The 13,926-nt window shown below is 41.8% G+C and overlaps 1 protein-coding gene across 5 annotated transcripts in view; it reads right to left on the bottom strand.

The window, feature by feature from the left end:
• Positions 1-13,926, bottom strand: part of CLYBL (citramalyl-CoA lyase) — a 230,525-nt gene that overhangs the window by 23,797 nt on the left and 192,802 nt on the right. For 4 of the 5 annotated variants that reach the window (XM_055542939.1, XM_055542938.1, XM_055542941.1 and 1 more), the window contains exons 3-6: positions 8,914-9,102; positions 4,886-4,987; positions 3,070-3,163; positions 1,475-1,642 (exon numbers count right to left, since the gene is read on the bottom strand). In XM_055542939.1, the coding sequence (XP_055398914.1) occupies positions 1,475-1,642; positions 3,070-3,163; positions 4,886-4,987; positions 8,914-9,102 (553 nt within the window). Of the gene's footprint in view, positions 1-438; positions 1,023-1,474; positions 1,643-3,069; positions 3,164-4,885; positions 4,988-8,913; positions 9,103-13,926 lie in introns of those variants that run through there. The other variant, XM_055542942.1, reaches the window with a different exon arrangement.

Here is a 13,926-nt window from a genome sequence, read left to right as displayed (position 1 = left end):
TCATGGAGTCTTTCTCCAACTTTTCCATTTGGGTCACATCCTAACAGGTCATCGGAAAGAGGCAGGTGTCACAGGTACAGAGACAAGGACAATCAATGCCAGGGACGCTTTCCTTCTGGGTCACTATTAAATGTAGGGGCGATTCATTTATTAATAGTTCAGATGATTGAGAAAATAGTTCTCTATAACAGACATCTTATTCATTTAGCAGATTTGGGGGAATCACATTTTTAACTCTTAGTGTTAAAAACACCAACACATAATTATTTGTTTTATTTGGACTGAAAGATCTCTGGTCAGGCACCTTGCCTATATTATGCACCCTCTCAAATGCAAAATGTTGGCATTACTCCTACTGCCACAGTTAAAGCAAATAATGATGCTCTTTTAAATAAAAAGGCCCCCTGAAACCCTAAAAAAATAAATAAAAACACAAATACAAAGGTCAGGGCTTTATTTAATTCTATAACACTAACATTGTTTCTTCAGTCTTTCCATTTTACTTTGGGTTACATTATCATCCATTAAGGTATCTTTTATATTGAAGGTCATTTTATGAAATGTTTCAGTCACCTCTACGCAAACATATTTCAAAAATATTTACAAAAAGAATAGCATGGATGCTTGTCTCTTTTTTTGGTGCATTTCTGATCACAATATTCTTAGAACTTGCAGCAGAAGAACAAATAATAAACGAGATTATGGTGCTTTTTACCCACAGTTTTGTGTGTGTGTGTGTGTGTGCAACTGCAGACATGTTTGTGTATAGAATCCTATTGTGGTTTTTCAAAAAATAGATTCTTGTTGCAAAAATACAATTTTCGGTTGCTCCCTGGGCTCCTGGGTATGAGTGACTGGGCACACCAATCAACAGATATCTATCTGTCTGCGCTCCAGGACCGGATTTCAAGGACCCGCTGATCTTAATGCCAGCCAACGCCCGTAGGTGTCACCCGGTACACAGACACTCACGGGGTGGTGGGAGGGAAAGGAGGGACTTGAAGTGGCAGAAAAATAAAAAGCTGTATGAGTTAAAAAAACAAAGAAGATATCACTAAATGTTTTTCAGAAATAAATTAATATTTTGGATATTTGAGTACATTTTTTTTTTTCCTACCCATCAACTCAAATTCTTAAGGCAGTTCACTCAGAAACACTGCTATAATGGCCTTGCTCTTCCCCTCACATCTGCAAAAACTGCAGAAGAATTATTATTAAGAAAACAGAAAAAACTTGTAGGTATTATCAGGAGAAACTAAAACGAGTGCTTTGTTTTTTGACTTGCAGAGCCGAAGACAGATAAGACACTTTGGCAGGTTCTTGTTCTGGATAACTTTTTCATGTTTCATATGATGGGATAAGTATGAGTCACCCGGCTACATTAAATACACCCAGTTTCTGGTTACATTTCTATTTTTCTGGAAAGTTTGCATAATCTAGATACTGCTTTCTAGGGTATTATCGAGAATCATACCCGTAAATCCCATTGCAGCTCCTTCTCTCGACTGCCTGAGGAGCCCCTCTTCATCCCGGAAGTCGATGTACACCAGATCTATGGCCTGTAGACCGAAGGCCTTTGCTACAACAATAATCTTTTGTCGAGCGTAGAGGATATCTTGGGTTTCCTTACTACTTGTTGCACCTGAAGTGTTGACAGAGAAAGCAGATGTTAACTTTGGAAACTGGACCTAGATACATAATATTACAAACACTCAAGTGTGTAAAGACTTCTGTGTCTACCTGGGTATTTCACCCTAGCGAAAGGATGGTACAAATAAAAAAGAAGAGAGGGTTCTGCGTAGGCAGAGTTAACTCTCACTTGTGTCTCTTTATCATGCAAGGCATCTTTTCGAGTAATTACTTGCACATGTATTAAGAGAAGGCCCCTCCCCTATCTCACAAGCTAGACACAAATGACTCAATAGGTCACAAAGGACTCCTGGTGTATTCTTTTCCTTCTTGCCATTGCTCAGAAAGTGTCACTCCAAAGTCAGCACTCATTATACAAGGTGGCCAAATAGCTATGCGTGGAAATAGTTAACTCCCTTCGCTGAGCACGGAATTCGGGTGCTATGGCTGCAATGCTGTGTCATAACCAAGGTTCTGAGCCAAATACGGCAGCTTTGGGGTGTGGATGGGGAGCGGGGGGAAACGAAAGGACACTGGTTTTGAGGGAGGCAGAAAGTGTCCACTGAGCTGTTGTATACACAAAAGTTTCCTGGAAAGAGTGGTATTAAAATAAGTTCCTAGCTCCTGGAGGACAGGGACCGCCTCTACTAAAAATAAAAAAGTACCTCCCCTGTCTCGCACAGTGTCCCAGGACCCTGCGGGGCGGTGGAGGCGCACCAAAAAAAAAAAAAATAAGTTCCTTTCTTTCCCCCCCAGGAAGGGGGGGCGAAGTGCCACTGTTTGTATTTGGACCATGACACTGCTTAGGGAATGCTCCAGTTTTCAGGTCACTGGGACTGGGGTTTTGAAAACGCTTTGTGGCCGAAGCCCCTTTTCTGGACACATTCACAGCCTCTAGTGATACATCTGCCCAGACCAAAGACATAGCGCCCAAGGGAGGAGGAAGATCAGTGAAAACCAGCATACTATCTCAATGAATATTTCATAATAAAGGAGCTCAGAAATATATTTTAGGGTGGATTTGAGATCTACGTTAAACATTTACATACTGCATTCAGTGTAGAAAATGATTCATTAAAGCAATGTGAAATTGCCTTAAATTCGTGTTACAAGTCTAGACAGCCCTCAGACTAATGGGAAAACAGCATGTTTAAACAACAGAAAAGTTGTTCACATAACGTACTTATTATGAACAACGTAGACGTCATATAGACCTGAACATGTCTGAGGCTATGACAAGCTTTTTATTAGTTATTTTATAAACGAATGGAAGTGCTGATGTAGGGTTCTGGAAGCAGGACAACTATGAGGTGCCCTAAATTATCAGGAAGTGTTGCCCATGGTCATATTGCCATGGAAATGCCCATTCTTGGAGGGGCAAAGAAAAAATATATACACATAGACACAGCGAGAATGAGAGGAGAAACGTGTCTTTGACACCTATGCTGGCTCGAAAGTCTTCTCCTCCAAAAACTACAGCATCTAGAAAAAGACCCACTCGAGGCCCGTTCTTTACTGCTTCTTCACACACTGCCTGTAAAAGAACAGAACAGAACCATACACACACACGTTAGAGAGAAGCAGCATGGTGTATTTCAGTAACAGAAAGATGCAACTCCTAACACCGTTTGGCAGAAAGCTGTCCCGAAAATGCAGCCCCAATTCACCCCTTTCAAAAGTACTTAATATTGTCCCATGTAAGTTATGTTGCACATATTTGCTTTGCTTAATGGATTATATTAATATAGTTGTAAATATGTTATTAATATTGATAAAATGTTCACATTTTAGTTCATCCAATCTTTAGAGAAACTTCCAAGTTCACTCATTTTGATGGTACTAGAAGTTACTTCTGTTCTTCCAAAATTTGTTTCTGCTTTAGGAGATCCTCCAACAATAAACATAAAGCCGCAGGAGAAAAGGAAAGAATTTAAAAATCAAACTAATTGAATTATTTGCTTTGGGATCAAGATTTCTCAGTAAATGGTCTCAGGATTAAAAACAAACAATACAGAACTCTACAACTCCAGAAGAGAAAATAAAAACGCAGTAAGTCATCCAAGATATATTAATAAGCAACTTGGACATTTCTTGGTGAAAATAAAGATGAATAGCAGTCATTTTAGACACGACCGTGACTCTGGAAAGGTGGAGAGTCAGCATGCTAATATATGTGGGTGGGGAAGACATGAGGAAGGGTGAGAGCACTGTTGATCAATTTCAGGGGCTGTGAGCGCTTCTAAGTATATTATGAATAAAATGGCAAATCAGTGCTTCAACTGAAATCACTGTATGAGTCTAGTTGCATCTAGGAAATATGCATCGATTATATCCTCAGAATTCTAGGGCAGGATGGGAGAATTTGTGGTTCCTGGTGTAAATGTGCTGATGCAGCTCCCCAAGCGTCTGCACTCTGCCCCTCCTGCACAGGCCAGCAGGTCTCAAAGTTCCCTCTCCGAGCCCTGGTTCACATATCACCTCCCCCGTACAGCTGGACTTTCTCTTTTTGTTTTTAGGTATTTCTCCTCTCCTGCCCTCTGAGATGGGGTGCTACAGTGATGTTTACAGGTCAGATGGAACGTGAATGAAGCATATTTTGGATAACAACTTAGATGGCCACTGATCAACAGGAAGAAGAAACAAGCTGGCTATGAATTTGTTAAGGCACATAGTTCAATGCGATTATACAACGGTGAAAAAGCTTGGCTCAGCTAATCTTCTTGTATGTACATTAGGAAGTATTTTACGTTTTAATGTGGCAAGTTGAAATAACATAGAACAAATTAGTGTGTACACTAACTCAAAAACAGTAATCTTGGCTATTAGACATTATAGTTAATGTTGCTACAAACAGGCCTGAAAATTTCCCAGTAGATGGCAATTGTCACAAAAGAATAATTGAAAGTTAATTCATAAGGGTGACATATGTTCATGTACACTTATTCTATAAATGAAATAATTCACAGCAAAAATTTACAGTGATTAATTAAAATTAATGCCAGGAATATGTAAATATTTCATTTAAATATTTAGGACTAGGGAGTTTTTTCTTGCTACTTAGCCAGTTTCTTTGTTTTCTAAGATGCTCACAGCCTGGTTTTTGGATGTTACAGATAACACATGGTGCTCAAGGTTTACTGTGCTTTATAAATCTTTCTAGAAAAATATTTTAAGCAGATGCCAAGACTGAAAACCAAAGTTCTTTTCAGGTAATAAATAAAATTCTGACTTATTAGACATATTATGGATTTCTTACCTTAAAACTGAGCAAACCCATTGCAGTTTCCACAAAAGGGATTAAATTCATAGGTTGTTCAAGTTTTCGGTTTTTTAAGTAGAATGAAAATTTGTCTGAAAGCTAAAATTAAAAAGTGTCATAAGTGACTAGTGGGGCAAAAATGTACAATCATTGAACTCTAGAATAGAAGTAGTATTTAAGTCTTTGACCTGAGGAAGTAATACACAAAAGAATTTAAAAAAAAGAAAAGAACAGAGGAAAACAAAGTTTCCAACAAATGAAATAGTAAAACCCCAAACAGTATCTTTTTTTTTTTTTTTCCCTGAAGGAGCAATTTGAGGCCTAGGAGTTAGAGGTGGAAGGAGAGATTCTTGAGTTTAAATACTTTCCTTGAGAACATATTTACTTAAGACCTCTCGCCTCCATTCTGTTCAGTGCAAGTGGCAGGCCCCTAAAACAATGAAGGCTCGCTCTACCTGCCATTCTGGTTTCGTTTCCGACCCAGAAGGACATCAGTGTGACTGTTCAGCGGCCTTCTACGTGGAATCCATATTATTCATTATAGCGACATTACCCTTTGTTCTGAGGTTTTTCTCCATAATTTTTTAGCTTACCTAGGAAGACCTTAAAAAGGAAGTTTAATTCTTTGAAGACCAAAGCTCGCCAATTTTTTCCATGAGACCAGTTCACAGCTAGCTCTGTGCTGTCAGTGGGGTAGCCCAAATTCCAAAATCTATCATCTGGAAACATACAAAAGCTCTCACACAGATCTCCCCCAACCCCTTTCAAAGGGGGAAAAAAAAAAAACCCCACCACACTCTAAATTGTAAATCTATTATGTCCATCTAGATCTAATAAGATGTGGGGAGATAAAAACACACACATACACACACACACACAGGTATGATAAAGATATTTTTGTAAATAAAGATAAAAACATATATATCCATTTTAAATTTGAGGAATATTCAGCCATTAATGGATATCAAAGGAAAAGGGAATTTTAATCATCTCTCCATTCAGTCTCAGTTGGGTAAATCATATCTAAGAGATTTGCATAAATATAAACCATCAAAGACTTTTCATCTTCAAAGGGGGTTTCAAGACCCTATAAGCTTTGTACTGTAATCATCGCAGGTCACCGCCCTGCAGGAACAGGGCTGCTATGGCAACATAAAAAACGAATGCTTAAGGCTTAGCATAATATTCTGACTAATAGAAAGGAAACTCATTTTAAAAGCTGGCAGCCTATTTACCAGAAGCAGGATTAGAGGTGTTATTTCCCCTTTTAGCTGCCCCCTCCTTGCCTATGCAGCGTCCCTCCCCCTCACAACCACCAAAAAAAATCTAATCACTGGGATCTTTAAAAAGCTTTTGAGCAATTTGCAGTAACTTTACAATTAGGCTAAAATAAATCACAGCTTTCAGTAATGAAGAATTATTCCCAGTTGCACCCACTGCCCCTCCCTTCCTCGACACCATCATCATCACCTCCTTAGCAACTTTACAAGGGAAGGAATAACTCAACCAAAATAGCAAGGAGGAAGCGAAGGCTACAATTTCAGGGGACAAACATATAGTATTCCATGAGAATGGAAAGAAAACATAATTTATGTCACACTGAAGCTAGAAAATGGGTGATAAAATATTAGTGGTATTACCTGTGCAGCCAAAAAAAAAAATTTTTTTTTCTTGTTAAAAAAAACAAAACCTTGAAACATCACTTGTCCCATTCTTGGTGATAATAGTTATAACTGCAAAACCTGTAAAGAACTGGGTAAATCTTTTACAACCCCTTCCCTGGTTCCTAGTGAGAAAAATCTCTAATGCCTTTTGTTTTTAAGCCAGGAGGGGCATTTAAAAATTAAATATTCTAGCCCATCCTCCTCCTCCTCCTCCTCCCCTTCTTTCTTAAAAAATTGCATTAAGTACTAACACAAAAGGTAACTAGTGGAGAAGTTTCAATTAATTTTTTCAAAAGGAGACGATTAAATGTTTCCGGCCTGGTAAAGTGTTCATTTCAGCGAGGTGGAGGGGACTGGGGGGGTTGTGTTGGGGGGAGGGAAAGAAGGGGGAAGATCACAAAGAGATTGGGGAGGAGATGAAGTAGCCGGGCTCAGCAATTCTTTCAATTCCAGTGCACACCCAATAGTGTGCTGGAAGAATGCACCCCGTTCGGGATTTGTGGGAGAATTGTCCCGCCACAAAGGAGGCAGAGTCACGCTTGTTATAGTCCAATAAGCCGTGCCAGTCAAACAAGAACCCACACTAGCGACAAAAGGCCAGTAAGAGATTCTCACACAAAAGAAAACAAGGAAGCCCATCTTTCAGTTGTGCATCAGGCTCTGGGTTTTATGCTTCACATAAATACAAACGGAGAGCAAAAAATAAACAGCCCCAAAGACTTCTGTTAACTAGAAATCCTATTTAGATTTCGGTACTTTCCTCACAAGCCAGGGATTTAAAACAGCGCACAGAGGCTGTGGCCGAAGGCCGGGGTGAGCCCTCCCCTCTCAAATGAGGGGTAATAACGGTGATAAATAGGCATTAACTCAGAATCCAAAAGGGAACAGTGACTTCAGATTCCATTTCAATCAACCTAGGACACGTCCGGATCAGTCGGACCTGGAGGATGTGAACCTTCTCTCACCAGCACCTCCCAGCTGCTGGGGGGTGACCTGGCCCAGGAGAACTCTAGTTTGGAAAGTAAACAGGGGCCCTTGAACGCAGGTCTTCAAGAAGACGCCGCGAGGAACTGTCCAACAGAAAAATAATGGCAGCTGCGTGTGTCATTCTGAACTTTGCAGTAGCTGCATTAAAAGAGAAGGATGAAACAGGTGAGTTTCATTTTAATAAGAGGTTTATTCAACCCAGGGTGTCTGAAATATTATCAGTTCAACATGTCATCGACATTAAAAATTACGGAGATGATTTACATTCTCTTTTTTGCAGGTGGTGGGTATGTGGGGAGAGTGCTGTGAGGTCTTCGAAGTCCTGGGTGTGTTTTACACTTACTGCACATCTCAGTCTGGACTGGCCACACTTCAAGTGCTTCCACCCACGTGCGGCAGGCAGCCACGGCGCTGGCGAGCACAAAGCCGACACAGCTACGAGGGCGGAAAAGGTGAGCAGTGTCTGGGTGTCACGTCTAGGACTCGGTTGTAGCCACCACCTTAGAGGTCACCTCGGACATGGCATCAAACCACTGTCCACACGCCCTTATCACGCCTCCAGCACCTGGGTGCCATGGGCCCCCCCCACCCCTGACTGGCACAATGGAACCACCCTATATTCAGCAGAGATCTGCAGCATCACAGTGACCCCTAAATAAAATCTAGCCCCACCCAACCCCCCAACCCGGGTCCTGCTTTAACAATGAAAACAATCATAGTATAATTAGGCCCATTTCAAAGTTTTCTTAAGTAATTTGACATGCCAGGGTTTTATTGGCTGAAAAGTCTGTCATGAAACAAACACACCTGTCAGCAATTTAAAAAGGATGAACTAGGGAACTGTTCAGGAAATAATATCTGTGCTAATTAAAACCACTAGTTAAAAGCTTCCTGTCTCTTCCTCCAGTTGCCCTAAGGAGTGACCTTTTCCTCTCCTCCTTTAGGTTCATTTTTTTCCTTTGCAGTTAATGTGCTTTCGCCATGCCATCCACGATGACTTCAAATCAACCTGCCTAAGAGCCATGCGCATCTCTACTCTTCCAGGTGGAGGGGTAGGGCCTAGCTGTCTCTAGTCCCGGGTAAGCTGGTTTCCAGGGTTGCTCTAGAGGAAGCTGTTCTGTCTAAACCACATATCTGTGCCGGCAGCAGAAGCATCATTTCAAGTGTAGATTGTTTTCTGTTGAATCTTAGGGCAAAGCCAGGTTCTCCTTGAATGCAGGATATGGTCTTTTTGGTTCCTTTTTCTCGGTTCCATTTTCCTCTGCTCTGTGTATGCATTTTCAAAACCTGAAGCATCCAAACCCTTCCTTTCTTGCTACTCCTTCTTAGCCGCTCCCCAGTCTTTAATTAAAGCAAAGTGTATGAGCTACTCACCCACTGGATTTCTTCAGGACCTTCGACCTTCGGGAGCATGAGGCTGGAAGGAAGGACCCGAGACTGCAGGATGGCCTCCAGGTCTTCTTCGGCCAGACCGCTGGACACCGAGTTGATCCTCACACACTTTTCAGTTGGGCCCAGGTCAAAGTCTTCAAGAGTTTTTACTATTCTCAATCTAGCTTCATCCTACAAGTGTAGATAAAATGTATCTCCTTAGCTTATGTGCCATTGAGGGGAAACACAATCAAACCATCATGCAATTCTTATGTGGGTTGAGAGTCTGAACATCATTACAGTGCCTACTATAGCCACCAAGTAAATGATGTTTGAAATGATGGGCAAGTGATTGATTTCCAGACTTTATTCAAGTTGACTAGAGCAGAGATGAGAGCCATTGTAATGCATGCTGGTGAAACTCTAAATATTTAATAGTGGTCTCATCTTGCTCATTAGGGCTTCCCCAGTGGCTCAGCGGTAAAGAAACTGCCTGCAAAACAGAAGACGCAGGAGACGTAGGTTCGATCTCTAGGTCAAGAAGATCCCCTGGAGGTGGGCATGGCAACCTACTTTTGTATTCTTGCTGGGGAAATCCCATGAACAGAGGAGCCTGGTGAGCTATGGTCCATGGGGTCTCGAAGAGTTGGACATGACTGAAGTGACTGAGCATGTACGCAGGCACTTGCTCATTAGCATTACTTTTCCATTGGGAAGATAAAATAATTACTGGGTCACATTTATTGAGCATTTACTAAGCACTAGGCATGGTACTAAGTGCTCTACCTGCATTTTCTTATTTAATAAATACAAGAAACTAGGTAACTTATGGACTAATGGTAGTCTTGACTGCCAGCATATTCACATTAGGGAAAAAATAAGGTTTTGTTTTTCTCTATCTACAGGCTTCATGCTTTTTATTCACTTAAAAATTATTTTGCAACTGTGTTGAATCTTGACATTCAATTAAGAAGGTGCTCACAGGAAAATGACACTCCCCGCTACAAAAAAGCTCCAACTTCTTCACATGGAAGGCAATAATATCACCAAGAAGAAATCCCTTCATGAAGCGGTAGACAAATACATATTTTTTTCCCTTTGATTTGACAGGCTTTGCTCCACAGTTAAGTAAAGCTGAAAGGTTGAAAATCTGCTTCAGAATTTGAATTGTCCCCAGAAAAACTGTACAAAATTAAACATGTTCTTTACTGACTTTTGAGTTGGGGGTGATGAAGGTGGGGTAGGGGCTGGGGAGAGAGGAGTGCGTTGAGGGCGTGGGGGCTGAAATCAAGAGGAAGAAAGCACTTGGGGTCATTACTTCCTGCCAATTTCAGTTTCAAAAACAAATTCCTCCCACTTGCCAACAGCCCTCAACAAATTCTCATTGTCAGAATGAACAGTTATCAAAAGTAGTTTCATTTGAGAAGGGGTTTTATGATACTAATAAAACTTTAAAGCTTCTCACTGCTGATGAATGTAGCTTGCGGGGAAAAAAAAAGTCTTAACAATATACAGCCATTTGAACAGCCATAGTTATCTAGGAAAATCACAAACCAAAGCGGAGAAAAAAAAACAATTATTTGAGCCAATATTGAGTCAAAGTCCAATCAAGGAGACCAGCCAGGACAGTAGATTTAAACCAGACGGATGTAGGTCTGCGACTGGGTGGATGCAGGGAAGACCTCCAAACGTGGTCTGAGTTAAACAGTGTGAGGAAACGCTTAGGGTTGTCAGCTCGGAAGCAGAGTCCAGGGGAGCAGTTTAAGACAGCTGCGTGGAGTCCTGATTTACTGAGCTCTGACTGCTAATAATTAGGCCAGCTTAGACGAGAGCTTGTACTAGCTACCGTGGGGGAGGACGCAGCCACGGTGGCTGGGCTCTACCACGCTGTGGGCTGTTCTGCAGGGACAGAATGTTTCCACTTGCTCTATGTGCCCTCTTGCTACGATCACTGAATAAGAAAATCCTGATGGGGAAGAGCAGAAGTCAACTCACTAGGATGGTTCCCAGGCTGTCTGTGACTGTCGGGAGAAACGATGCCTGTGTGTATTTAGATCCATGGCCTCAGAGAACCCAAGATGTGCCAATGCTCCATGAAGCCTGGTGCAGCTCTAGAACTCAGGGTGGCTCCAGCTCAGAAACGTTTCAACTTCCAGGTTTTCCAAGGGCAGGTCGGGTGTGGAAAGGGTCTCCTGAGACAGAGTGAATGGAAAATGGAAGGGAACTAACCAGATTGTTTAGGCTGTAGTGCATTTCATTTATTTGTTTATCGCTTTTTTTTTAACTTTTTATTTTGTATCAGGCTATAGCTGATTAACAAACACTGTTGTGATAGTTTCAGGTGAACTGCAAAGGGACTCAGCTGTATATACACGTTTGATCCATTCTCCCCCCAAACTCCCCTCCCATCCAGGCTGCCACATAACATTGAGCAGAGTTCCCTGTGCTGCACAGTAGGTCCCTGTTGGTGATCCATTTCAAACATAGCGCTGTGTACATGTCCATCCCAAACCCCCTAACTATCCCTTCCCCCTTTCCTTCCTTCTGGCAACCATAAATTCATTCTCTAAGTCTGTGAGTTTCTTTCTGTTTTGTAAGTTTATTTGTATCGTTTCTTTTTAGATTTCACATGCACTTAAAGAGTGTCATACTGAGTGAAGTGAATCAGACAGAGAGGGAGAAACATCACATGAAGTGCAAATCTGAATCATCACTGCCATCCTCCCAGTTTAATCTGCACGTGTAAGATCCCCCGCAACATCCGCTTCCTAAATCGTTAATGTTGGGGTCAAACAAAATCTGACCTCTAAGCTGTTTAGTCGTTTCACTTGGATTTGAAGGAGACTGTTTGTTCAAAGCTCATGTTCTAAACCTGTCTGTGATTTTTATCTAAAGTCAGATTGCCATGGTTTCGGCACATTCTGGTTTACTTAGTAAAATTCGGCCCTTGTGAAATTGGCTGCAAATGAAGTACCCCATTCCAATTTTAGGCATAATCTGATTAGTACTTTTCATGCTTTAATAATGAGCAGTGAATACTCAGCATTTTATTAAACTCTTTTTTTTTTTCCCCCTCTTTCTGGCTCAGAATTCAAACCAAGCTCTTTCCAGTTCATCATTCTATACCTTTCCAAAAAAAGATGGTCGCTTTGGAGGTATTTTGCCACACAACACCCTTATTAACAGGCTGTTGCTTGTGACAATTTACATAAACCAAGTGTGCATCCCTCTGCTATGTATCCTAAAATATCCAACAACTTCCCTGAATTTACACCAACCAACAAGCATGTGGATTTTTTTTTTCTTTTTGGTATTTTAATGGTGAAATATGTTACTGTGCTAGCAAACACACCCATGCCATCTGTTGGGTGAGAGGAAGGCAGTTTCTAAGAACAATTAGGTTTAGTTCTGGGTGTTCAGCTAGAGAGAGCCACAGTCCACCAGTTGTGAAAAGAAAGAAATTCTGTCCGTGCTATTCTCTCTCCCTTTCTAACACGGACCTTACCTCTTGCTACCGGCTCTCTTACATCTCTTTCATCTCTATCACCTCACTCCCTTTACGCTTTCATCCTCTTTCCCTCTCTTTTTCCTGTTTGTTCCTGACCATCCTTCCAAGTTCCATCTCATTAGGGGGATTAGTAAGACTTGGCCTGGCAGACACCACCTTCTCAGAAGGGCTATATGGATGATCTGCTGAGATTACTGGGAGGTAAGTGGTCCCTGGAGAAAGGAGGAAAAGGAAATGGAGGCAAAAAAAGGCCACTAAGAAATGAAATTTTTGGTAGGCGGAGGGCCTGGGGGCAAGGGTGGAGGGGGTCTTACATTGTTAACAAAACAGGTCTTCCAAAATAAGGTTTAGTAGGAGCTGCATTCTAAATGTGTGAACACTACAGGACGGCCTTGGTCAGCATTTCTCAATGTAGGATAAACTGGTCCTTCTAAGACCTGACAACCTGAAAAGAGGGAATAATGAATTTAAGGCCTTGCTCAACAATTACATTAGATTTTTGCAGAGACTTAATTAGCATCGTGTGTTTGGAGTGGTCTGATTCCAGAGGTAGGGTCTGCAAAGGTCACAGAGCAAGTTGGCACAGGTCAGAATGTTCGCAGGCCCCGGGTCTAAAAGGTGATGTTACCAAAGTTCCCACATTTCAATCGATATTTCGTGCAATGGGCTGCTCAGTGCAGTGGACCAGGGGCTAATAAACTTGTCCTTATACATAAGCCAACGGATTATGTGACTCTGTCTGGGCCGGGAACCAAGGCGTGCTATGATTTCAGAGACCAGGTTCTTATCACCTGGGGAAGAGAGACACGCTCTGCTGACGTAAGAAAGCAAATAAATCAACCATCCCCGAGACCTGCAGACTCCAAAATGAAAGGAGAAAATATGCGTGCAGTTGGTTCACTTGGCACCCATTAGAGCTAATAACTAATCATCCTCGCAAGTTTCGAGCTCAGAATGATCAAATCTGCAAAGAAAACAACATCCGTCCACTTTTACACTCCAGTGGAAGAGGTGGTCCCTCGCGGCAGGGCGGCACAGTCTCGCCATCTGGAGAATAAATCGAGTGTGAAGTACAGTATAGTTTGGGACCAAGCTCCGTGGCGGCAGCTCAGCAGTCAGTTCATTAGTTCCAAACTTGCAGGGATTAGAGCGGCGTCACTTCTTCTGTCGGATAGGAAGAGACAGACAGGACCCGAGATGCAAGGAGGATGGTGACAACCAGGAGGAGCCCCTTGGGCTTATTTATAAAACTACAAAGTATAAACATACCCAAATAAGTGTCTTAAATAATAGCATTATCACAGTTTCCTAACGTCTGAATTAGCGCCTTTCTCTTCTACCCGCCCTCCACCACCCCTGAACCTTGTCTGTTAACCTATACTTTGTTTTCCGAGGAAATCGCCAAGACAACCCTGAATGCAACAGGAGCAGAGGGAAAGCCATGTGGTCGAAAGGAGATTTGGGAATTAAGAAATACAGAAGGGTTCCCAGCTCCAGAGAGATGCTTA

This window comes from Bubalus kerabau, chromosome 12 (genome assembly GCF_029407905.1).
Source record: "Bubalus kerabau isolate K-KA32 ecotype Philippines breed swamp buffalo chromosome 12, PCC_UOA_SB_1v2, whole genome shotgun sequence".
NCBI lineage: Eukaryota > Metazoa > Chordata > Mammalia > Artiodactyla > Bovidae > Bubalus > Bubalus kerabau.
The sequence above is the reverse complement of the archived record's forward strand: the minus strand, read 5'-3'. Positions and strand labels throughout refer to the sequence as shown.